The sequence below is a fragment of the Lethenteron reissneri genome, chromosome 19 (genome assembly GCF_015708825.2).
Source record: "Lethenteron reissneri isolate LAM-NWPU_2019-01 chromosome 19, ASM1570882v1, whole genome shotgun sequence".
Taxonomy (NCBI): Eukaryota; Metazoa; Chordata; class Hyperoartia; order Petromyzontiformes; family Petromyzontidae; genus Lethenteron; species Lethenteron reissneri.
The window spans coordinates 10,608,452-10,635,391 of record NC_083797.1 but is presented as its reverse complement, the minus strand read 5'-3'; the positions used below and the strand labels follow the sequence as shown (position 1 = coordinate 10,635,391).

The window sequence follows — 26,940 nt, the reverse complement described above, 5'->3', positions numbered from 1 at the left end:
GCGGTGAGGGTGGGAGAGGCGGTGAGGGTGGGAGAGGCGGTGAGGGTGGGAGAGGCGGTGAGGGTGGGAGAGGGGGCGGTGGGAGAGGCGGTGAGGGTGGGAGAGGCGGTGAGGGTGGGAGAGGCGGTGAGGGTGGGAGAGGCGGTGAGGGTGGGAGAGGCGGTGGGAGTGGGAGAGGCGGTGAGGGGGTGGGAGAGGCGGTGAGGGGGTGGGAGAGGCGGTGAGGGGGTGGGAGAGGCGGTGAGGGTGGGAGAGGCGGTGAGGGGGTGGGAGAGGCGGTGAGGGTGGGAGAGGCGGTGGCGGTGGGAGAGGCTGGTGTCGCCTCGTCTCCCGTTCGAGAGACCTTGGTCAGGAATGGTGAATTTTTCACCTTTGGCTCAAGGCTATCATCAAAGATGGAAAAAAACCACCACCGCCCAGTGTTTAAACATTGATTTCTATTGACTTTGATGGATTTTTCTTTTTTACAACTCTCCACGGAGCGTTTCGGGACAGTGCTGTCGCAGACGATCGACTTGGGTAACGTTGCGATCTCGCGTAGTATAAATGCACGGCCCCATCGGACGTCACAACTTATCAATGAGCGCGTCCGGCCGGCCTGGGTGATTCATCCCCCCCTCTCCCCCGTGCGATGTGGGGGAGGGCGTGGGCCTGGTGGGCTGTCTCACACCACCCCCCCCCCCACCACCAAGCTCACTCCCTTGCTCGCTCGCTCACTCACCCACGCGTTCCGTAACTGATGTCATCGGTGGGCTCCGACGCACGCGCGCGGGGGTACACGCTCTCGATCCGTGTGGGAATCGCCAAGTGTCTTTTTCTTGGGCTCGCTTGTTCGCTCGCGTTTTCGCAAAGAGCGCCGCTCCCTTTCACTCCTCAGCAGCTTCCGCTCGGAAACACACAGGTCGGTTTTAGATTTACGCGCATTTTTTTTCTCCTGTAAATCAACGTATTGTTTCGTGATTTGTGCGTTATTTAACTTTGATGCGTCGTAAAAAATGTAAAATGAATGTACGGATGATTTTAAATGTTGCGGACGATGTAAGAAAAAACATCAGTCTGCATTCTTGAGCGCACGTGCACCGGCATGAACTGTGTACTGATTTTGTGCGACATGCATGTATGTGTGCACACGTGTGAATTCATGAACGAAATATATTTGTACACCATAATATATCATGGTCACTGTATTTAATAATAGATCTGAGTCAGTTGATACTGTAACATTGTTAAATGCAATAAAGTTCGCGCATATCACCTTGAACTTTATATGCCCTTGCAGAAATGTACGACTTATTCGTATATATAATATAACTATAGGTAGTGACTTTACTTTCTTGTAAGACATTGTTTAAACTTAAGTTTTATTGGAATTTGTATAGCGAATGCTCGTAAATTAGAGCTATAATGATTTAATATGCTCTTAACCAGAAAGCTTTTCCAACAATGTTTTCCTCGTAAAATCATCAACAGGAGCCGTCATATGGATAGACTCACCCCTGGCATGAAATGTAAAATTCCCCTTGCGTGCTCAGAGCTGTAAAGAAGAAGAAAAATATCTCCCCGTTTGGCAGAAATTTCGTGAACTTATGCAATGTGTGCTTCGATACTTTATTGATATTTATTAAGTGACTTTCTTACCTTTCCCCTTTCTTATATTGTGTGTTGTATAGTTTTTTGTAGTAACGTGCTGACCCTCCACCGAAACTAAGCGACCTGGCCACAAATGATAACTCAACGAAGTGGCTTACAAATAAATGTAAATTACTATTGTTATATGTGGACATTTATAGCAGCCAAAAACTCTCAGCGCATGTTGATTCTAAATGTGGAGGGAAAAACCGGAGGGCCCGGAGAAAAATCCACGCAATCACGGGAGAACATGCTACCTCCAAATATACAGCAGGCGTCATGGTCTGGATCGTATCCACGACCTCATGTATACCAGGCGAGGTAGATAACATCTCACCACCGTGGCACCCCGATGGGACATCTCTGAAAAAGAGCTACATAGCTTAATCAGATTCCTCCAGGATAAGTAAAGATTCTGATTCTGAGTTTCAGCAGGAAAACCACTTTGACCATAATAATTGCCATTAAACATAACTTGCGATACACTTGCGAAGTGGCCGGGGCACTACCCCACACCAAAACTAACGCTGCCTCAACGCCCCCTCTGCGTCGTTCTGTCCCACAGCAGGCGTCTGCAGCGGAAGGCCCCTGACCGGCGCGGAGGAGCATGCGACCGCTCGCACGGCCGTAACCAACGCAAAGCGCCACTCCCCGAGACGACGACCCCAAGCCCACCCCCCCCAGAACTCCCGCAGCGACGCTCCGCGCCATCGAGGGCATGGCGGTGCCACCGCAGCCTCGTCAGCGGCGCCAGCAGCAGCTGCTGGTGCTGCTGCTGCTGGCGCTGACCGCGGCGCTGGTGGCCGACGGGGCGAGCGGCGCGCGCTCAGCCGCGGCGGCGGCGCCGGCGGCCGGAGGACGGGGCAAGCTTCAGCGAGACCGACGCAACATCCGGCCGAACATCGTGCTCATCCTCACCGACGACCAGGACGTTGAACTAGGCAAGAAACGTTGGCAGATTGAACGGCCACCCCGGTTTTGCCGTAGCGGACGGGCCCATCATGAGTCCTTGAATTCGGGGGGGGGGCGGGGGGGCATCTCTGCACGTTCGTTACTGTCATTAGGAAGCCACTGAAGCTCTGCACTTTTAAAGCATTTAGATTGAAAACTAATTTCTTCAGAACTGCTCTGTGTTTAGTTTGTTGTTCCTTCCCTCGTCCCCCTAAATAGGATAAATATGTACATATGTATGTTGAACTTCTTTCGCACCGTACGTAAACAACCGTGCTAATCGGAGGTGCAGGGGAAGGACAACATATGACTTAAGGTATGACTTAACGTGTGACATTTCGGGCAATGGCTCTTGTTGGTAGCAACGTGAATCATCGGAAGATTTTTCAGTTAACTCCTTGGTAGCCAAGCGTACTAATTGGAGGTGCGGGGCAAGGACAACATTTGACATAAGGTATGACCTAACGTATGACATATCGCAACGTGAATCATCGGAAGATTTTTCAGTTAACTTCTTGGTGTGAAAATGCAGTGTGGACTCGAGCAGTTGGCTAAGCTTGGATGCGCAGGATAACAAAATTGTGCAGCAGGAGAAAGAGCAATACATCTCCCCCGCTGTCAATGAAGATAATTCGCTTATCCACGATGATGATTGATTGATGATACAACAGACAGGAGGATCTACTGATAATAATTTTTTTTGGCTGTTTCCACCAATGATTGTTATAGGAGTGATCATCCAAATGCGATCAAGAGAATTAGCATGTACCCCACGACCCACTGCATTGTTACCTACACACACTGCAGGGGATTTCTATAGCTTCATGCGGTGTCTGTGATTAGTTTGCTGTACCACCCCCGCACCTCCGATTAGCACAGTTGGCTACATATGGCACGAAAAAAGTTGTACATACATACTGCACAACAATGCGTCGGTTCATGAACATCGATTAATAATAACACATAATTTGATTGCATTGACAGCAGAATAAACTGCTGTTGCCTTTGCGTGGTATGGTGAAAGCTAATTATAAGTTTGATATCAGAATGATTATATGTGTATGATAATACGTTATTAACCCCGCCAGATCAGTGTGGAATTTGCACAAAGGCTGTAAAGTGGAGATGACCAACTGCCTCTTTGCTTTGGCAGTGAGAAAAGGCTAAACAGAGGGGTTCTGTGAATGTGGGGGAAGGACCACAAACTAAACACTAAAAGCAATTCTCAAGAATTGAGTTTTCAATTTCGATGATTTAGCACTACATAACTCCTGTGGCTTCCTAATGTCAGACGGAAGAGCGTTCCACGCGGCCGCAGCGGCGCATCTGAAAGCGCGCGATGCGGTTGACCGTCTTTGTTCGATGGCGAGGCAAAAGCCTCTGCAGCGAGGATGACCGGAGTTCACGTGATTGTTTATGTTCCTCGACGAGATCGGCAAGGTATTGCGGTTCGTTTTGTGGCAAGCACACTCTGTGTGTAACGAGTGCGGCCTTACAACATCAGAGGAGCTGAACAGAGCGTCTTTGTACGTGTGTGGTGTCTGTGCGCGAGCGCAGGCTCGATGCAAGTGATGAACAAGACGAGGCGCATCCTGGAGCAGGGCGGCGCCCACTTCACCAACGCGTTCGTCACCACGCCCATGTGCTGCCCATCGCGCTCCTCCATCCTGACGGGGAAATACACGCACAACCACCACGTGTACACCAACAACGAGAACTGCTCGTCGCCCTTCTGGCAGGCCACCCACGAGCCCCACACATTCGCCGCTCACCTCGGCGGCACCGGCTACCGCACAGGTGCGCCCAACAAAAAAAAACTGTCCGCCCCCCCCCCGTTGATTCCTTCCCTCGTGCGTGCGTCTATCCGTTTGTGTGCGGTCAGGGTAAAGTGGTGCTTCGGCGTTCCGTCAATTGCTTGCGTCAGAGGGCAGTGGAAGTGATAATTGACGTTTTTGTTCCGATGAGTGTAGGTAAAACAAGGTTAGGGATGCAGCCCCTGCAAGTGCTTGCTCATGCCACTGCTGACGGAAGTGCCTCCACTAGAGTGCATTTAAGAGAGCCACTCGAGAAGGTGTTTTGGCCTACTCCTCCTCGCTGGAGAGGCTGCTTGGAAGAGTTGGATGTACCCACACTTTACCCTACCACACGTGACCTGCCTACCCACTTACTGGAGTGTACCCATTTATACCGCCGGTTGGATAGAGTATTTGTGAAACATGTCCATTGTTTCGAGTTCCATGGTGGGATATCGAATGGAACCGGCGACCCCCGCTGGATTGCATGTCCAGCAGCATCCCATTAAGTGCACGGTGCATGCATAAAATAACGCGTGTTTCTGTCTGTTTGCCGATCATTCTCCATCGAGATTTAATGGGTTCGCATCACCCCAACAACCATTCGGGGCATTGCCCGCTCGCCGTGATTATTTTCAAAGAAACGTGACCATGAACCGCAACAAGTTATTGAAATTGGGGGCTAGTGGGGGGGGGGGGTGAGGGGGTAGGGGGGGTCATTATTAATTTGCACGTCATGTGGCAGCGATCGAGAGGGAGGAGCGAGGGGCTTGCAGGCGCGTGCTTCATCAGTTGGGTCTGGAGGGAAAGACGGATAAAATAAATAATTGATTCCCAAAAGCCTAGCCATGTCAGCGAATAATTGGGTAGAATGTATTTGTTGAAGCAGCAGCGGTGCACAAATGATAAGAATAACACAAATTTGTTATTGTAATTCAGCATGATCCCAGTACAGGCCATAAACCGGACAAAAGGTCCTGAACTCGGGGCTCCTGGGTTTGAAAGGAGGGGGAAGAATTGGGCTCCACCCCCGCCCCACCCAGGTGGGGGGGATCCCATGAGAGGGGAGCGTGCGTTTTTATATCAGCGGGGAGGGGAAAGATGAGAGACAAAGAACAAAAGTAAGAGCACTCGCTCAGCGTCGAGCGTTGAGAGGAATCTGAATCTTTATTGAACTCCCACGCATATTGTGCTGCACAGATTGGTCAGAAACCTATTTGCTGTACTGTCTCATGCTTGCGCTAATTATGTTTTTTTTTTATGCAAATATGGTTGTAATGCACATCATGGCCCGATCTGCATACCATTGAACCAACCTTAGCTCATTGATGTTTGGATCAAACTTTAAATTTTATGGAGGGGTTTTTATTCCTTTCTTGCATATTTCGTGTTGGGAATTAGTAATGAATCTCATGACCCAATATGAAGTGTACCTTTCAATGGAAACAGTTTTAGAGTGTAACTCAGAGTTGAAGGGCAATTACACATGCATAAGGACATACCACAACAACGTATTTAACGTGTATATATGTGTGTGTGTGAGTGTGAAGCCCAAGGAGGTAGTAACTACTGTTGATGGTGAATCTGCTCGCATGTAACGATGATAACGATAATGATTTGGGATGCACACTCACTCAACATACAAACAAGCATTTAGATTATTTGGCTGCTATCAATTCCCACGTGTTAAGCCACTTCGTTGAGCTATCATTTGTAGCCACTCGCTTCTGAAAAAGAAGCCAAATAGCTCAGCGGGCTTTGCCTGATAAGATAAAACATAGTTTGGTTTTATTTGTATTTACTTGGTACTCCTATCGTGTTTTTGTGTTGTTGTTGTTACGTTCTGACCCACCCCTACTGGACATCTGTGAAAAATAACTTCATAGCTCATCAGATTGCTCCAGTGTAAATAAATATTCTGCTTCTTATTATATAATTATGGGCTCGGTGAGCCCCTGCAGCCAATCAACTGCAATCATGTAATGCATGAGCAATGTGAGGCAGATGAAACTATCTTACTTTATTGACTCGTAATAATTATAATCATTATGGCTTTCAATCGCTCTAAAAAGCCACACCGAGTCCCAAGACTTGTTGAAGATGGTCCTGCAATTCGATTAACAAGGGGCGCTGTGTGGACGAAAAATAAACGGTAGCCAGGGAAAGTGCATGCATGCAAGTGGGTAACACACAAAGCTGCACACAGACGGATTCATGAATCCATTGTAATACTGCCACATCCTGGCCGCCGTGCCTGACAAACACCCTAGCCTGACGGAAACCTGCCATTTCCCGTCAGCATCCGAGCCACATACTCAGCAGGCTCAAACCGGCTTAGCTTATGAGATCTGCCAAGGTTCGATACAATTAGGTGACATCAACTGTGCTTTAGCGATTTGTCTTCGATCTGTTCACGATTTGAATAGTTGGGCCCGGCACTGTCCTGAAGCGTGCTGCATTTTGACCGCTATTCATTAACCGGCAACTATCGGTCGTCTTGTTGAGGTCACGTGAGGTCGGGTCAGCCTTCTCCATTGGCCGAGGCTGCCAGCTCTTGCCCTGGCAGCGGCATCGCTGATAATGCGCCGTCGGGGTGGGACGATTCATTCTCTCTCAGCAATTTAATGAACTCTCAAAATTATCCATCCTTTGACTTTGCAGTGAATATTTCCCACAGTCACGAACGGATCACAGGGATTGTATTGAATTCCCTCCGATTTGCCTCTTTTCCCAAGCTCTTATAACCTCGCTCAATCCAAGTGTTACACTCTTACACGAAACTGAAACGAAACCATTTTTTTTATTTTACCAGCTAAGGCCCACGGAGCAATATAGCTCTTTTTCAGAAGCCACCTTGGCCACAACGAAGTGGCCTATCGCGTGGAAATTTATAGCAGCCAAATACTCTAAACGAACGTTGTTTCTAAATGTGGAGGGAAAAACCGGAGGACCCAGTAAAAAATCAACGCGACCACGGGGAGAACATGCAAGCTACAGATATATAGCAGCAGGCGTCAGGGTCAGGATTGAACCCACGACCTCCTGTATACCAGGCGAGGTATTTGACATCTTGCCACCATGATAGTTATTTATTACAACTTTGACAGTGCTGTTTGTTGTTGGCCGCTTGACTTTGGGCCGCTGGTCCTGTGCTTGGCGATTGTGTAGAAAAGACACATGCCTATCAATACAATGTATTTATTTACCAGCTATTAGCTAAATATATCGCAAGCTCAGAGTCTAAATTAATTAATGAATTGATTCATCGTTAACTCTTAATGTGCCCTAAACACAGAGCCAGGGGTGTAATTTCCACATTCCTAGAGCCCTGACCATTATCTCCTTAAGATTGCCATCGTTGATTTCTTACACAGGACTGCTAATTTGTATTGACCCCATGATATGTGATTAGCTGAATTAACCCTCGACCGAGTGTTTTGAGTTTGCAGGGTTCAGATTGTGAGACGAACACTCTTCCACAGTGCCACCGGGCTGTATTATTAAAGCGTTGTCAGTCAGACATGGTCTTTCCACTGCTGCACCAAGGCTCCCCCCACACTGCTGCCATCCATCGTGATCCTGCTATGCTACTTCATTCCTCCACATCTCATCTCTCCATCTCTGTTGGTTATCATCCTCTTGGTGCGTGTTTTGCCCTTTGGCTGCTATTCCACCACCAGTCTGATCCATGGTTCATCGACCCTCCTAGCCACGGTGCATGATGGGTCCAGCGAATGCCCACTCCACTTTCTCTTGAGTTACACGGAGCGTAAACATATTTAATATGCGGGATGGCGTATTTCATATTTTTTTATTCCAAATTGCTTCTAAATGGTGTAATTTTCGGGCGGCATTTTTTAAATCGTATCCCCTATTATTATATAACCAAAAACCCCACACAATCCACACTAGACGGCCTCTTTCTCCCGGCTCCACATTGAGCCATTGAGGCGTAGGCTTACAGCGAATAAACCCGAGATCATAATGACCCTTCATTGCCCGTTTAGTGCCATTTCACTCCAGCGCCGCTTCGCTCTCTCGCTCTCTCTCTCTCCGCGTGGCCCTCACGCTGTCTTTGCCGTGCCCACAGTAACAGCGGCCCGCACGCTTCACCCTTGCATTCCTGGGGCAGGGCCGGGGGTGGAGGGGGGGGGTCTCGTCCGTTTTCTTTTTTCAGAATCCATAAAACCCCGACCGCCACCCTCCCATTCTGTTCCCACCGCACGCCGAACGCTCCCCTCCCATGCAACATGCAAAGTTGGCGCGCGAGAGCCGCGGCGACCTAGCAGCGGTCGTCACCGCAGACGCGCGTGTTTTTTTCCCGACGTCTCGTTCGGAGCGCCGCGGCGTTGCCGCCACAACCGCCTCCGTACACGGTCACCGGACGAACAGAGAGACGCAACGCAGTAGACGTTGTTTAAGATGCGTGCGCTCACGCGTATTGCCGAAAGTTGAGAAAATTTCCCACACTTGCAAATTGCTCCTGGAGTTAACATGCCACCCTCTCTCCCCTCCACCGTATGAGTATCCACGTCAGTTTTTTTTTGGGGGGCGGGAATAACCTCCACTAAATGTTGAACACTGTGGGCATAATAATCACGTGATGCTGCTGTGTATTTTGATAGCATTAACCGTCCCTGCCTGCAATATTTACATGGAATTCTGCTAAACCAAACAGCTACGAGGCATTATTAAGCACAAGAATGGCAATACATTTTTCAATTCATTTGTTTATTCCTTACTGCTCGGGGGGGCATGTTTTACAACTTGGGTCACTGCAATCATCATTATCATCAACCACTTTGAGGCTGCATATGCCAAGCCACACCAGGGCTTGGCCCAGATGAGAAAAATTACATAAAATGCCATGTTGTTCACAGGGATCATGTTCTGACCGACCAAACGCTTCAACATTTCCACACCAAACTGTTTACAGAGATTTTTTTTCTTCCAGTAGATGGATATTCAGTGGCATTCTACTATGTAGTAGGATTGTATATATATATACACTTGTTGACAACCTACAGACATGGTGACATGTATCACCAAACACCAGTGAAAGACAGACCGAGTGTGGAGAGTGGCCGCAGCCACACAATGGGGAAAGGCATCTGCCACTCGCCTCTCGTGTGTTTTGTAAACCCACCAACCGCTACTGTGTTCCACGGCTAAACTCCCGACCCGCGTGCCCGCATGCGATTCCTGCTCGGCATTCGGAAGGGTCACGGTACAGAGGAAGTAAAACAAAAAAAATTCTTTCAAAAAAAATAAACCGAAACCAAGCTGAAAAACAAAAACACTCGCCAGCGGACGGACGGACGGACAGAGACGGACGTTGTGGTGAGCTAATGTGCTTGCCGGTCCTCCCGCATTGCAAGCCAAGCAGAATGTCGAGGTCTCCCTGCTTGTAACGTCAACGTTCAGTGGCCATCGTGCCCCTGCGTATGTTTGTGTTAATAACAACAAAATTTAAAACAAAAATATCCCCCTTTTCTTACGTTCGGCAATGGCAGGCGGCTGTCACCGCGCGAGGAATCGGGGAATACTAATGAAAACCCGTAAAGTAAACTAAACGTGCCCGTGGCGATGTCAAGGGGACGCTCTAGGACGGTTCATGTCATCATCCTACGTTTTTCTGCGGATATTTTAAGTTTCAGTAGCAACCTTTGGGGGGGCGGGGGGGTAGGTGGGGGGAGAGAAATGGTCTCCAAAGCGAGAACAACAACAAAACAAGAAAACCGTTGTAGAAAATAACCAAGAGGAGTAAGGGCACGGTGTACCAAAGCGCGGGCATCCTGTGTATATACAGCAGCATTGCTGTCGTAAGAAACCAACTCTGCCCCAAAGAGGTAAACATTCACAAGCAAAAGCTTCGTTGTCCCGACGTCCATGGGTGAAAATGGAGGATGGCGGTCAATCGGAATACGCCGGTTTATCCGAGGGTCGTGGCGTCACCACATTTTCCCAGGTGTGTGCATGCAACTTTTGCGAGAGAGAAACGAGCGACAACTTTGTAACTGTGATATCAAAAATTAATATACTCTTTTTGCAGAGAGGTAGTCACCGGGCAGGTGTGGAGCAGTTCTAAGTTGATTTGTAGAGAAGCAGTTGGGGCCGTTTAGAGTACAGTATACAGTGGTAGAGTACTTCATGTACTGACTGCCGCTAGCACCATCACTGAGATCTGTGAGAAGTGCACGGCAAGATGCCCTGATGGCTGTCGGCATTTTTCCGGACGCGTGAATGGAAGACTTGTATTACCGTCTATGACAGATGCCGGTTAATAGAGCATTCCGAGTGGTAAAGTGCAGGATAGTGGAGTGTTTGCCATAATAGGTGCTGTTAAGGGCAATTGCCCATCTCTAATGGAGATACGTTGCGTGTATGTACGTATGAACCATTAGTGCGTGTATGTACGTATGTTGAACTTCTTTCGCACCGTACGTAGCCAACTGTGCTAATCGGAGGTACGGGGGAAGGACGGCAAGCTAAGATTAAAAAAAATGATGTGTGTTGGCTGTGAAAGAGAAGCATCTCCATCAAACGCCGCTTATTATATATACGTATTTATTGTTTCCATCTTCAGGGCAGTTTTATTGACGAATGAGTTTGAGTTTTGCGTTATTTGTGCTCGTGCGCACCACTATCAACGCGGTGCCACGCACGTTTTGAGTCGTTCTAGGCCGGCGTTGATGGTGGCGGAGGAAGCGTTTTTGAGGTCGGCGTTGGCAATTTGTGCGGCTGCAGATTTCTTCGAATCGCCCGGTTTCCCAGGTGACGGTTTCCCAGGTGACGGTTTCCCAGGTGACCGTTTCCCAGGTGACGGTTTCCCAGGTGACGGTTTCCCTGGCGACGGTTTCCCTGGCGACAGCTGCTTGAGCAGCCGCGCTCCCTCGCGTCTTCTCATTCCCCTGTCCGCGTTGAGCGTTGCGCGCGAGGAATCTCTGCGGTAGCGGCAGCAGCAGCGGCAGCAGTGTCTGTCGCCTTTAAGGCGCGGAGGGCCACTGGCGATCCGCGTGAGAAAGTGGCGGTTGTCTGTGGGGAGTCTGGACAAGATTTGACCAATTTAGTTAACACTTTTTGCGCCCAAATATTACGAACCTCTGCCGCTCTGTTCTGGATAACACGACATAGCGGCGCTTACACTTTGCAGTGCGCTTGTGTCCACGGTTTGCTTTGAAGATGTGTGTGCAAGTCTACAAAGCTTTTTGTCGAAGATGCCATGTACCTAAGATATGTCAACGCAAATGTAATCGGAGCAATACTCGCTCACCCCAGCGTAAGAATATTGAGATAAACATGGGAGCTGTATTTTAGCGCGAAGCACAATACAAGAAAATTATTTAACTTTTCTCGTCACGTGAAGCGTTATAATATTATAAACGTCCCATTAACTACACCCTCGGGATGAGAAGTCACCTCAGGTGTCCAAAAATAGCATATGTCAAAAATGTATAATACATAGGGGTCTATTATAATTACTATAATTGTTTTTATAACTCCTGTAATTATATATATTTTTTAAAGAAGGTTTAAATCCCGCAGGCTTCGTTATAATGGATGAGTGGGAAGACCAGGTGTGCTAAGAAATAAGCATTCTCACCCCAAAAATGTGTCACTGCAGCAGTTGAAGCTGATGATATATTTACTTGTCTCTGCTTCGGCTGAGAAGACTTGAGTGGCCTCGTCAATAACACCCTCTTTGTAAGTGAAAAACACATAATAAGTTAAAAATGTCAGGCGGTGACCTTTTTTCTCAGTGGGTCATGAGCGTAGCCTTGAGGTTGATTTCTCGTTACAAACGAGTGACTGATTTTGTGTTGCAAAATATCCGCCTTTCGTTTGCCAAGGAATATGCGGGGCGTCTGATCATGTGGTCTGACTAGTGGGATGTGCATCTGCGTCTGTCCGCTGCGTGCATTTTAGTGACTTACTTCATCGTGTGTGTCACACGTCTGTGAACATTTGTCTTCCGAGGAGATGGAGCAATCAATTCAGCCCGTGTGCAGGTGCTCGTTGGATGGATTACATCATAGGATTGTGAGAGATGGTGGGGGGAGACTTTTATCCAGCAGTGGATTGGTCATGGGTGATGATGGTGATGACCGTTGCATGCGGTTCACTATCATTCGGTGTGTGTGTGTGTGTGTGTGCGTGTGCATGGCTCCGGAAGACTTCTTTTTGGGGAGCGGGTAGTGTAGCTGTTAGGCCGCTGCGCTCATGGCATTCACCAGTGACGATTATCTAAACCAGACCTGGGCATCACCTCGGTCGACTAGGCCTCAAGCGAGCACCTGGTACCATGTGTACATGTCGCCACGAGGGAGACGGGCGGGCGTGATGCTGGCCACCCACCCTCTCGTGTGCCTTGCTGACCTTCGCTGGTCCTGCTTGCTGACAGCACTTACCACGACAGTCTGTTAAAGCTATCCGGGGGATCTTTGTCTTTGTGTGCGTGCGTGCGAATGTTTTCCCGCAGGCTTCTTTGGGAAGTACCTCAACGAGTACAACGGCACGTACGTGCCCCCGGGCTGGCGCGAGTGGCTCGGCCTCATCAAGAACTCGCGCTTCTACAACTACACGCTGAGCCGCAATGGCGTCGCCGAGAAGCACGGATTCGTCTACGAGAAGGTGGGAGCCTCTCCTCCTGGGAAGTGCTTGGCTCGATCGGCGTTCCCGGCGCTCTGCTCGATGGGCGTTACCAGTGCCCGGCTCGGTCGGCATTCCCAAAGCCCGGCTCGGCGTTCCCGGCGTTTCCAAAGCCTGGCTCGGTCGGCGTTCTCGGCACTTGGCTTGGTTCTGGGCGAGTGGGGGGGGGGGGGGGGGCTGAGAGGAGCGGCACGGCACGATAACGCTCGTGAAGGGCTCACATGTGGCAACTTAGAAAAATGACCAGCAAACGGTTAAATTGTGATGACACACGCCACTCATCGCTGCCTACTGGCTAGAGTATTGCTCGTTTTCCGGCAAGGGGCTGAGTGGCCTTGTGCCCACAGGGACAGCTTGCCCACTTTGGGTGCCCTTTGAAATGTTCGACACGCGTCGTGATACAAGTCCGGTAACGCGTGTGAGGTGCTCTTGAGACACCCAGGTGTAAAGGGCGCTTTGTCTGTTAACATTTTTTTTTATAAACCAAAGGTATATATGATCAATTGTAAAGCATGGTCCTGTCCCTAATACCCTCCAACATCCCCTGACCACAGATAAAAAATATCGCTAATCTGGCAAACCAAACAAGCTCTCTTATTTGGAGAGCCCCTACGGAATAGGGGGAAGGGAAGGGTGGGGGCTGGAGGTTTGTTGTGCCACACATGCCAATGCAATTATAGAATTGTGTACATCACCAATACAATTCATCGCGAGTACTCCTTCCTTGTGTAAGACCAATGTAGTGCCAGTTTCACGATAGCGTTGTCCATGCTTTCCATGTGTTCAAGAATATGACAAAATTAAGAAATGTAAGAATGTAACAAAAATAAGAGAATTATTTCCGAATATTTAATTTGGCTCATTGTCATTACTTTAAATGTTACTGTTTCCCATGACATGTATACATCCTGTGTGTGTATGCGTGTGCGTGCATGCACGTGCGTGCCCTAACTGACATACTAGCAATGTTTTTGGTGAAGTTCCATATTGAGGTGCAATGAAAAAAAAATCTACATTGGCTATTCGTAATGGAAATTATTTTGATATAGGATTTGGTAGCGTCAGATATTTTTTCTGCACAAATCTTGGCTTACTTTTTTTCAGACATTGCCTGCTGCGGTTTAACGGTAATTCCACAAGGCAGGAAGCTGCGATGAACCACCTCCTTTACCAACGTTAACGTTGTTGAGATGGATCGGCGATTTTCTCAAATGGTGCAATTACTGCTATAGCCATTTACTGGGTTTAATAATTAAAGTAAAAAACGGAATATGTTTTCACAGTGACCGAAAAGGCTAAACAAAACTTTACTGGGGTGTGTAATTGACTATGAACTGCCCTGTTTTGGAAGCGATTAAAACACTTGATTATTCCAGTTTAGAATTTTAAGAAAACATTCCCAGGCTCATAAACCATGCCGAGAGGGGATGCAGAGCGAAATAATACAACTTTTAGAGTTTAATCGCACGAGATTTGTTATTTAATTGGTAATTCACAAATGAGCTAAACAAATGAATGCCACGTCTGCTAAATGAAACAACACATTTATCCGTCGACATTTCTCAGTGTTGGCCTTATCCTTTCCCGAATTACATTCTCATGCGATATCACATCACCGAGTTACTTAAGCCTAAGCACTGCAGGACAAATGAGACGTGCCTTAAGGGCTGCATACGTTCTTTAAGCACAGTCGCTGGGGGGCTAAGAAGTCGGATAAATTACTTGACTTGTTCCAATTGTTCAAGAATGTTAAATCACTTTCCATTTTAAACGTGGAATTCTCTCCCCAACGAGATCAGTGCTTGCGTCGTGTGTGCTGCGATTCACGCGTTGTTAATTGGATGGAATCCGTCGTGTACAGCTGATTTCTCTCAAACAAGTATCTTATTGCTTCCTTAAATGCATGCATTTGAAATGTCATACTAAAAGGGAACATATTTGTATCCAGTTTGCAAGTAGGCTTGTTTTTTTCTTCAAGAAGAAGCTCAAACTGCTGTGAGGTAGAATCTGTAGTGAAGCTCCTCCAAGCAGTTGGAGCAAAATGTCATCGCGCGTTGATGTTGGAAAGCTGTATCAGGTCAGGATCTGATCAATGCATTGGCACTGGAAAAATAATATCTTTGTCAACTTGACAATCGTATCGGGTGGTGGAGGGCCAATGACAAGAACTTTGGCATAAAACTACCGCCACTTGGTGGAACCCTAAAGTGAATGTGGATAAAAATTTGCTTTTAAATTGCAAATATAGTGAGCTGAATTTCCATGGTGTGACCTTTATTCAGAGCAAAGAGGAGGGGGGCGAAAGGCGAGGGATTTAATACTCTTAAATTTGAATGTGTTGACTTAAATTTGCAAAAAAAGCAAGTTGGCTTGTACAACCTTTACCAAAGGCACATGCTAGCCTCTAACAGTCAAGCATTTTGCAATAACAATGAACGAGTAAAGAAATCTGCTTTGAATTGTTTAATATGCTCAAGTATTAGTAGTACACGTTTTCCACCTGCAGCAATGACGGTTCAGCATCCTATCTCACGATGTGTTGGGCTGAAAAGATGTTGTTAATATAGGGTGGAGTAATGGGAAGTCTAATTTCTTGCCAACACAAATAAGCTTTTGCAGATACAAGTGGTGGTTAGTGAGAGGCAGTGCCCGGGTTTTATTTTAAGTTGTCTTTAGATCTCACTTCTTTCTCTGTTTAAGAGGAGCCTGGAGTCGGTGAAAATGTCAGCTGCTCTGATTTAAAGTCTCAAAGCTCCATAACCACAGAGGGATTATGGCTGCTCGTGCCTGGATGGAACAATTCTAAAATAAATTATTTTACGGCATAGTTAGGCAGCAGAAATCCTCTTGGGCCCTACATGGTTTATATAGAAATAAAAAAAAACTATTATACACCACTATAAATTCTTAAATAATCCCATGTAAGTTTACTTGGTATATATCCAGTAAATATCCTTTAGGAGCTCTTTAAATCTGCTAGAACAAAGTACTTTATCCCCAAAGGATTTTTACATAAAACATATTGCAGCACAATAAACACACTTCTCACATTGTGTGTGTGTGTGTGCATGTTTGGTGGGGCGTTGTGACATTGTGGTTGGTGCACGGGTAGAATCTGCAGTGATCTGGATTTATATTTCTAGCCATAAAAAAACATCAGACAGTAGACCTCCCGATAGGTGAGTTATGCCTTCAATGAGTACCTAGTGGAGCATACGTAGATCGGTGTTGGGCAGAGCACAGTCGCGCGGTGTGATTCAGGCCACACCGACTGCCTCGTGCACCAACGCCAGTCACAATAGGTTAGCAGCATGTGGCAAAGTGGAGAGATTACATTGTTTCGCAATCAGAAGTTTCTGAGTTGCAATGTTGCCCGGCGGTTGACCGAGCCTTGCATTGTCTTTCATTGTTCCACTTTGTGGGACGTCGCCAGTGGCTTCCCTGTGGATAGATTTGCCTCTGTCATAGGAATCCTACACCAGTGACTCAGGGCAGTAAATCAGAAATAAGCACTCCACCCCATGTTCCATTGAGCAAATAAGCCACAGTGTGAGTATTCAGTAGCACATTCCGAGTGCAACGATTAATTGATTCATGACTAAAAACAGAATCGGTTGCCTTGCTCATGAGGCCTGCATGGTATCTTCTGTGTTAGAATGTATTGTTTTAATTTGCATACATTTCATGCACTTAGTTCATGTGCTGATCCCTGTAGCCACTATAAGCACTACATTGGATCACACAGTTAAATCAAATTGCAACGCTGAATCGTGGAAATTTGTGGAATTGTAACGGGGTGAATCCTTGCATGCCTCATTGACATAAATAATGACAACAATCATCTCTGGTCCTATGTGTCTGTATACGTTGGTAAGCGTTAGTGTGATGGTTAGAGCACTGCACGTTGAACCTGGCAACCTAAGTTTGATTCACCATCAGGGCGAAATCCATCGTGGGCTTTTCTTAAGTAGACTCAGACTTGAAGGAATACCTGGTGCAGTGTTCATAAACTAGACAAAGGTGGCTGGGCATAGTGCCACTTGGCCACACCACCTCATGTGTGTGGCGGCCTTCAGAAGATGCTTGCGAACAGCACTTGCCCCAACAACCTCATAAGGTTATGGGGGGGGGGAGGAGATCTTTCTCTGTATCTGTGTGGCTGTGACTGTCATTGTGCGTGCACTTAAAGATGCTAATCATGAGAACATTGTGTCTATTAGCCGTCTTAAAAAAAAAAAACACGCGGGACTTATTTTTCCCCCCACTCGGGATCTTGCGAAGCAGGTGGCTGAGGATTGAAGCGAGTCCGAGCGTTGTCGTGGCCTGGCGATTGTAAGGGATAGGAATTACAAGTGTTTTTTTCTGGGCGTGTCCCAGGGCTTCGTGCAGTGATCCCACAGCAGTTGATAGCAGCCCCCCCCCCCCCTCTGGCCAGGAACCCCCCCCCCCCTTTGCTGACCAGGACCCCCCCCCCCCCCACTTCCTATGCCTGGCAGAGCCCCGACTTGGCCGATCGTGACCGAGAGGCCCTCGGCCAATTCCACATCCCATTCACATTGAAACGAAACACCAGCAGCAAAAGGACAAAAAAAATCCTTTAAAAGATATATAAAACATCGAGTGCCTTACATTTAAGTAAGCCGAGAACCACGGAGCTAATTCATCGTGAACCAATTTTATTTGATGGGTACAAGATCGGCTTTTCAATCACGCACAGCAAACCTTGTGTAACTCAGTGCACTTAACCCAGAAGAAAATAAGCGCACCCCGACGTTCTAAAGTAAAACAAAGCAAAAAAAAGGCAAAAAGCCCTGCGCACACCCCACAGAAATGTGAAATCTTTGGAGCGATGTCGGCAGCGAGCAAACCCACCCCAACACGCTCACGTGAACAAGGAAGACGCCTTTTACGTTGGCTCGTTTGGTCCACATCCTTGTGCCTCCGTGCGTTTCATACGTAAACTAATGTTCCCCTGTGATTGCTTAATCCGTGAGTAATGATTCAAACTTGCGATGCGCTGCCGCCGCGCACGCCGCTCGCTCACTCGCTCTCATAGAGAGAGAGAACGACTCAGAGGCGCTGGGAGGAACCACAGACGAGCAGGAAGGCAGCCACACGGTCAGCCGGCACTGCCAGCAATTGCCCAAGCTCTGCGGTCTTCCATATATGAAGGTGTTGTCAGTCAATTGATGTGTGTTTACACGTTGGAGAAAACCGTAGCGCCTGGAGAAAACCTGCGCTTGCGAGGGGGAAACACTCTATCCCATACAGACGGAACAGTTGGAGTCCACATTTTTGCCGCACCGCATTCTCCCGGAGAGCCCAGGGTATGGCGGCACCTCGATGTCTACGGCAGGGGAATTTGGCAACATTTGTGCAGTGATCCACCAACCCTCGCAGGATCACAGGCCACGTGCAGCGCAGCTACCAGCGTGCAGCTGTCTGCCGCGTCTCCCGCAGTGTCTGCCTCTGGCCCGTGGTGCTCTGCGCTGTGTCTGTGTGTGCGTGCAGGGAGCGGTAGCGTAGCGGTTTAGCGTTCTGCCCTACGAACTCGACGACTCGAGTTCACGGCCATGAACATTGACGATTATCTGAATCTGTCCAGGGCCCTCCCCTAGGTTGACTGAGCCTCAAATGAGTACCTGGTGCAGCGTGCAAACATCGCCACTCGGGAGACGAAGGCGGCCGGGCGCGGTGCAGGCCACCCACCTCCCTCGTGCGCCGTGCCGGCCTTCGTACGTGCTACTCGCTAACAGCACTTGCCCCAACGGTCTGTGAAAGCTCACACGGGTTGGGGGGAATTTTGTCTCTGTGCAGGACTACCTCACCGACCTCATCACCAACGACAGCATCTCGTTCTTCCGCCGCTCCAAGCAGGAGTTCCCGCTGAGGCCCGTCCTCATGGTGGTGAGCCACGCGGCCCCGCACGGCCCCGAGGACTCGGCGCCGCAGTACGCGGACGCGTTCCCCAACGTCACGCAGCACGTGTGAGTCTCTCGCTCGCTCTCTGGGCGACGCCGCATGGGTTCGACCGCCGACCCGGGTTTGCCTCTCCGTGTGGACTTTGTTTTGCCCTCTCTCACTCTCACCCACAGTTCTGCGTGGGTTTCTAACCGGGTTCTCTGCTTTCCTCCCATAGCTAAAACATTTTAAGGGTGCTTCAACAATGTTTTTAACACCTATGTGGGACTATCGTTTTTAATGACACGTGCCTGGAATCTTCTCGAGGTGGTCTCCAGAGCCTGTTAGCAAGCACCTATGAAGGCCGGCACGGCACACGAGGGGGTGGGTGGCCAACACCACGCCCGGCCGCCTTTGTCTCCCTCCTGGCACTGTTTATACATTGCACCAGGTACTCATTTGAGGCTGAGTCGCCCTAGGGGAGGCCCAGGACCGGTTCAGATAATCGTCACTTGTGTTGGCCGTGAGCGGGAATCGAACTCGGGTCACCGGGTTCATAGCGCCGCGTGCTAACCGCTACACTACCGCTTCCAACGCACATATACACACACATATATACATAAACACAGGGATTAATTTCTGGAGCTCTTGGAAACTATTCTGCACCCCAACCTCTCCACGGGGTGCAGGCGGTTGGGGCTCCATGTAAAAAAATGAAGCTCTGCATAGACACACAGACGTGCACACACGTGAACGTATACGTATACTGCGATCCTCATCATCGCCACCGCCACTTTCATCATCATCATCATCGCCGTCATATTCATCTCCATAATCACCTTTGTCTATAAAAGCAGACCTAATTAGAGAACTGTCGCCCACACACACACACATCAGCTTGTATGGTGTTCATGTGCGTTCTTTTGTATTTTTCAACTCGGATTTGAACTTTATTTCAGCTGGGAGGGCCCATAGAGCTAAGGAGCTCTTTTACAAGGCATCAACTCATTGAGGCCTTGAGCGAGTGGCCCTCTTTATAATGAGTTTATAAATATATGAATTATGTACTTACCTCGACGATGCATTTCAATGCACTGGATCAGTATCGATGCTTCGGAGTGTTGTTAAGCCTTGTGTTAAAAATGAAAAAAACCTTTTTTTTATGAATAGAACCTGAGTGATGAATAGTTACGATGATGGAACAAGTTGAAATGTGTTGACTTCCCACGTTAAAACAGGAAGGGACGTTGACACGCTCACTGGTGATGTGCAGCCTAGCTTGGTTAGCATGAGAATGTAAACACCTCGCGATCCCCATTGTCTTCGTGACCAAGTATCCCTTACATAAGCAGCTTAACAAAGACTGTCACGGCCTCTGTTGTGACTGGCCCCACAGCTCATCCCGGCTCGGAATGTTTTGGTGTATCCAACAACATCCAACTCATCTCAGGACACTCGCTCTGGAGTCGCTTGACCCGGCTGAACCGCTAATTGTCATAAACACGGCCGGCAACGTGCGCTTGGCGTGGCGTCCGGGCGGGCAGCGTGATGTGTGATGTCTTCACTCGCCATGTTTTGGGCTCATGAGCCGTGTGGCGCTGAAAGCTCGAAAGATAACAGCTCTGAATAACAGCCCGGCGCGGTTGTAACGCGGCGATGCGCCCGCTCGCCATGGTGGTTCGCGTGGAGATCCGCTGTCGATGTTTGTATGCAGCAGCGTTCAAAATGCAGGATGTTTACCAGGCCACACACGAATGTGCCACGTGTGTTAGCGTCGGGTTCGCTGATGAGCGGTGGAATGTTGTACGTGGGTGCCGTGAGTGGCACGGTGACGAGTGACTTTGTCTGTGCTCAGGCAGGGTGAGAGTGGGGCTGTGTGAGTCACTTTGTCTGTGCTCAGGCAGGGTGAGAGTGGGGCTGTGACGAGTCACTTTGTCTGTGCTCAGGCAGGGTGAGAGTGGAGCTGTGACGAGTCACTTTGTCTGACCCTGCTCAGGCAGGGTGAGAGTGGGGGTTGTGTGAGTCACTTTGTCTGATCCTGCTCAGGCAGGGTGGGTGGTTCTTGTTCATCGTCGTAGTTACGCGGCTGGGGTTTCTAACGGGCTTAGCTGTGGCAAGATGTTAACTACCTCGCCTGGTATACAGGAGGTCATAGGTTCGATACCGACCCTGATGCTTGTATATTTGCATTTTGCATGTTCTCCCTGTGGTCGTATAGATTCTTCTCCGAGTCCTCCGGTTTTCCCCTCCACATTTAGAATTAACAAGCGTTTAGAGTAATTAGCTGCTTTAAATTTGCATATGGTAGTTAGCCATTCCGGTCAACGCAGGCTGGGAGCGTTTACACAGGAGCATAGCAAGTATTCTATAGGTCTACCACAGTGGCGTATGACGCATTGCCCATGACACAGTGCGGTGCCTGTGACAACCTGGCATGCATAGTGGTCACCCATCCCAAGTACAATCTCACCCCCGCTTAGTTTCTGAGGTCTGAAGAGACCGGCACATTCCGGGTGATTTGTTCACAGGCATTACGTAGTTATGGATAATACATTTCTCGCCTAAACTCAAATTCCCTATCACACGTAGTCAATTACAGTGGCTGTTTGGTTCACGGCAATGAGCCGTTATCCGTGCGAGTAGCTTCTGTTTAGTGTGCGACTCTGGTCTGCCGATCGCACTGGAGTGCGTTCAAATTTAGCGGCAGCAGGAGGAATCGTCAGGTCTCAAGGGGTGCAGTGGTGGTGGCACTGGGCATCAGAAAATGCAAGCAAATGCTCAGCGCCCCAAGCAGCTGAAGGAACCCTGGATTCATGAAAATATAGGGATGTATCAACCAATTTTAAATTCAAATTCGCTTAAAAATAGCAAGTTAAATAACTTAGCAATCCCATTTATTTCGTCTCATCTCAATCTTGCATGCATCTCTCATCTCACTACATATCTATGTGTGTCTACGTATGCCTAATCCCATTTCCCCATATCCCTTGTCTGCATTTATTTTCCCATCTCACTCGAATTTTTATGAATTAGGTGTCTAGCGCCAATTCTAATATTTTCATTGGCAAGAGTGACATGGATCACCAATGTGACAGAAGCAAATCAAATACCAATAAGGTACAGCAATGAGGCGAATAGGAATCGGCGCAAAAACAACTGCGTCGTAACGGGTAAAATCAATAACACTGCGCAAACATAAATGAATGAGGAATAATACATTCCCTGGAGCGCAAGTCGTGTCGGGAAGATTATCTTTTCGAGCGATCGTAGTGAAATTTGCTATTGAGTTAAAGAAACGCAAAACAGGAAAGCGGATGACACGACAGCTTGGACGCGAGCGGTGGGCCACACCCAATCAGACTGGATCGCAAAAGTCTGGGTAGCGAACCATTACCCCTCAACATCAGCATCAGCAGCGTGCCACTGGTGCCGCTGGCCACCCATTTGCACGGAGTGAAAGCGGTGTGTGGGAGCGACAGAGGCCCGCCCGCCCGTGTTGTGAAAGACAATCTTACGCGCGCCGCCTCATTACCGCTGGGAGCTCCCCGGCATGAGCAGTTTTGTTAACGTCTGGGTAAATAAGCGGCGCCTTAACTTCGGGGGCAGGGGGCGGTGGGTGACAGCGTGCCTTTGGCTCTCCTCTCAGTGTCGCCTTCATTACTGAACGCAAATAAACAGAGGCGAGACAACCTGAAGGGCAGCCCCGTGCTAAAACACTCGCCCCCCCGATCGCAAAAGCAACTTCTTTTTTTTTTTAAAGTGAGGACGCATTTGATTTGTTTTGCCCTCCAATCGCATTTTATTTCATTCGTTGTGTGAAACAGTCGCTTCTCTGAGCTGATGATGCCTTTGCTTGCCAATCAGGACTCGTCCTACCCTCTAGTGGGGTAATTGGAACACGGCAGCAATCGTTTCTTGTAAATCTGGGCCATAATTGAAGGGCGCGATGCACATTGATGAATGTAGAAGGCGTCGGGGGTATATATTGACAAAAGTTCGCCCTTGGGTGGCAAAAGTCATCTAAAGCAAAACAACGAATATTTAAAGAAAAACAAATATTTTATGGCCGAGTTAAAATTATGATAATACCCCCCCTCCCCCACAAGCATACTGTTTTATCATGAGATGTTGTTTGACCATACCTCACTATGCTGGCCAGTGCATGTTGGTGAAGGGAAGGGCTCAGAATAAATTCAGATGTCATTCGCCACTGATGTTAGCCGTGGCCGGGAATACACTGACGGTGGCCGTGTTCATAGTTGCAGTGCGCTAACTACTGCGCCACCACTCCTCCCTGTAGATTACAGTATATTTTTGGTCGATATTTTAAGTTGGATGACAGCATACATTTTTTTTAGACTTCATTATTAGAAGTTCTGGGGTTTTACCAAACAATGGCATTGTCCTACAACCGTCCAATGCGCATTCCTATCGCAGTGAGACCACGCTTGTCTGTGAGTGTCAGCTTACACAGACACGCAGACAAATATACACTTCGCAATCTTACGCAATCATAATAGCATTATCTGGCAGATGAATGAATGGCTTTGATGATGAGATGCTCGAAATCCTCCCACCAACCGAGTACAAGTAAATCACCTATGGTCATGAGCTTTGGGTAATGACCTAAAGGATGAGATCACGGGTACAAGGGGCCGAAATGAGGTTTCTCCGCAGGGTTGCCGGGCTCACTCCTCTGTGACCGGGTGAGGAACTCGGTAATCCGGGAGAGCCTCAGAGTCGAGTCGCTGCTCCTCCGGATCGAGAGGAGCCAGCTCAGGTGGTTTGGGCACCTTGTAAGGATGCCCCCCCCCCAGCCCCCCGGTAGACTCCCCCTGTAACTCTACCGGGCACGTCCCGCTGGGCGAAGACCCCGGGACCGGCCCAGGGCACGCTGGTGGGACTATGTCGCTCGGCTGGCCTAGGAACGCCTGGGAATTCCACGGAAAGAGCTAGAGTCTGTGTATGGTAGTGTTGAGTGTAGTGTAATAGTGTATAGTCTTATAGTGCTGGAGTCTGTTGCCAGGGACAGGGAGGTCTAGACCGCCCTACTCAACATGCTGCCGCCGCGACCCTCACCAGGTTAAGCGGATTGAGAAACGAACAAACAAACGAACAAATTCTCTTGGTGATATTTTTTTTTTTTAGGATCCATACATTGATGTCATAAACACACAAGAACACAATTTAATAAGTGAACGTCTGCCAAGGGCTATGAAGAGCTGTCACAGCTGTGGCCTAGATGTCTCCGCATCGGGCCTATCATCTTGCCTCACAACCGAATTACGCTCAAATCGGCCTTCAGACCACCCCTGTAGCAATAGCCTGTGACACCAACGCATGCCGATAGTCATCTTGAATTTGGGAACCCCCGAGGTTTGAAGGACAGATGAGGCAGGTGCTTCACTGTAAATGATAAACACTCTACCCATCGCTGTGATCTCTAAAATATGACTGGCCACTTGCCACTGTCGCGAAAGAGAGCTATGGCACGGTCTACGTTTGTTATTTAAAGAATTTACTTGGAAATTACTGTCAAGACTATATGCCCTAATAATGTCTCATTTAATCATATTCTTGGTTCTTTCAGTAATGTTACAGAGATAGAAAATAAAAATAGATTAAAAATAAAAGCAAAAAATCACGACGTTTCGATCGCAGCACAAGCGGTCTTCAACAGACGGAGATAAGAAGACCGCTTGTGTTGCCATCGAAACGTCGTGGTTTTTTTACTTTTATTTTTTATTGTAATTTATTTTTACTTTTATTTTTATTCTCTATCTACGTGACTTTACCGAAAGAACCAAGAATGTGAATTCCTGCAGTCACGAAAGTTTTAAGTCTCATTTAAGCCTTTTCAATTCAAGACGTGCCTCAAAATTGAGCTGCTTTATATATCCCAAGATTAAACACTACATTGTAAAATCGTTATTTACATCTAACACACAGTAACAATATTGCTCTCTTGAATATCAGAACTGTCTCTTGTCTGTTTTAAATGGTCCTTGTTTATTTTAATGCTTGTTTTAATGGACAATTGCACTCATTTCGACGAAATTTGTGGAATTTTGCTTAAATAACACTTTACAAACGACTGCTGCTGTTAATTAACGTTCCATATAAATTTACTTTTTCTAGAATGTTTTTAACATATTAACAACACACGGCGTCAGACTTTTCTTCTTTTCCCCAACACTTTAATTTATTCCAATTGCGCTTTGGCCGGCCATCATGTCAGTTTGTGGAGGTCTTTGCTCGCGACTTATTTAAACGGTGATGGGAGTAGTCTCTGGAACCGGTGTTAAGACGCAAGACGAAAAAAGCAAAAACCCACCCACATGTGGCCATATGGTTCGATTGGGACGAGTGCTGTTGGTGAGGACCAACTGAGGTTAGAATGGTGCACCTGGAGTGGGGGTGGAGTGGGGGCATGGGGAGTGGAGGGGTGGGAAACGTAGCCAGCACCATACCTGGCCACCTCTATTTCCCCCCCTTCCCAGTGCTGATGTTGACATACCACACTGCGCACTCGTTTAAGGCTGACGTGACCGTGGCGAGACCCAAAAACAAGTTCAGATACCGCTTGCCGATGATGTTATCCGTGGCCGGTAATGGAACTCGGGTCGCTGAGTTCGCAGCACCAGTAGGTTGACCACTGTGCCACACAGGCGCACGCACCAGAGGTCGCAAACGGGTTTTGATTCTTTACCCGTACCCGTACCCGGCCGCACCAGGGTCGCAAACGGGTAGCTGTACCCAGACCCGGCCGTACCCTACCCGTACCCGGCCAGGTACGGGTATCGGGTACCTGATTGCGACCTCTGGGATGAAGCCATGTTGCAGGCGCGGGTGGATTGATTCTTGGAACTTTAATTGTGAGAAGAGACAAGACGTTGGGAAATGAGTGACAAACGGTTACTCACCAGTGACTCACGGCCTACCCGTACCCGGCCGGGTACGGGTAGCCAGGTATTGGGTAGGATACGGGTATCGGGTACCCGGTTGCGACCTCTGGCACGCACACACAATGACAGAGAAAAACTTGTGGGGGCAAGTGTTGCTCGCGAGCGCCCACGAAAACCCACCACACGAGGGGGTGGGTGGTCAATGCCGCGCCCTGCCGCCTTTGTCTCCCTAGTGGCGATGTTCAAATACCGCACCAGGTACTCATTTGCGGCTGAGTCGACCTTGGGGAGGTTCGGGATAGGTTACGTTTTTCGCCAATGTTATTGGTCACATGAAGCAGGAAGGGAACTTGGGTTTACGGGTTCGAAGCACCAGCACGCTAACCTCAGCACTCTTGCTCCGCACACGCAACAACAACAATAACCGCCGTTCGCCACTAAGTGGCGGTGACGTCCCCACGACGCTTGTTCCAGGCCATGTGCACCTTAGCGCCACGTGAAGTGTCGATAGCCCGCTGGCAGGAGGTTACGGGGCAGACCCAGGTGCTACAGGTCGACTGACTGAGATGACTGAGATGACTGGCTGATGCACCACCTGTGCCCCTACTGTGCCAACTTGCTGTGCTTTAGCCACCCGGCACGCACACACAGACACGCATTCACTGCTGTAAACTGCTTCTGTGGATTTCTATTGCAAAGATAATATTGCTGATCGGGTTCAGGGAGGCCTCCTTTATTTCCTCAATGACGTGGATCTGCAGAGCCACAGAACAGTGGCTTTTCAGAATGTTCCCATCTACTTGTTAAGCTGTTTAAGCCCAGGAAAAGATTACTGTCTGTCAGGATGAGCAAGAAGGATAGGAAACTATTTCTGTCGTGGGATTTTTCTCCCCTATTAAAATTCAACAGCGCAGGGTTTTTATTCTTAGGTCTCACAAAATTCCACAGTTTTGACCACTTGCTTGTCACTCGTGAGGCATTAGATACAACAGTCTTCGGTGAGAGCAGACAACAAAACAGAGGCAACAGGTAGTGGAATCCATGAACACTGGCTTATGGTTTTGGTGTATATATTATTACATTCTTTGATCATTTATTACGTAAACTGATGT

At 48.3% G+C, this 26,940-nt stretch overlaps 1 protein-coding gene across 5 annotated transcripts in view; it reads left to right on the top strand.

Moving 5' to 3' along the window:
- Positions 1 to 26,940, top strand: part of LOC133344246 (extracellular sulfatase Sulf-1-like) — a 173,126-nt gene that overhangs the window by 121,257 nt on the left and 24,929 nt on the right. For 3 of the 5 annotated variants that reach the window (XM_061554319.1, XM_061554315.1, XM_061554316.1), the window contains 4 exons: positions 2,195 to 2,570; positions 4,138 to 4,377; positions 12,853 to 13,004; positions 18,840 to 19,009. In XM_061554319.1, coding sequence (XP_061410303.1) covers positions 2,348 to 2,570; positions 4,138 to 4,377; positions 12,853 to 13,004; positions 18,840 to 19,009 — 785 coding nt within the window. In that variant the 5' untranslated portion in view covers positions 2,195 to 2,347. Of the gene's footprint in view, positions 1 to 752; positions 902 to 2,194; positions 2,571 to 4,137; positions 4,378 to 12,852; positions 13,005 to 18,839; positions 19,010 to 26,940 lie in introns of those variants that run through there. The other 2 variants (XM_061554318.1, XM_061554317.1) reach the window with 2 other exon arrangements.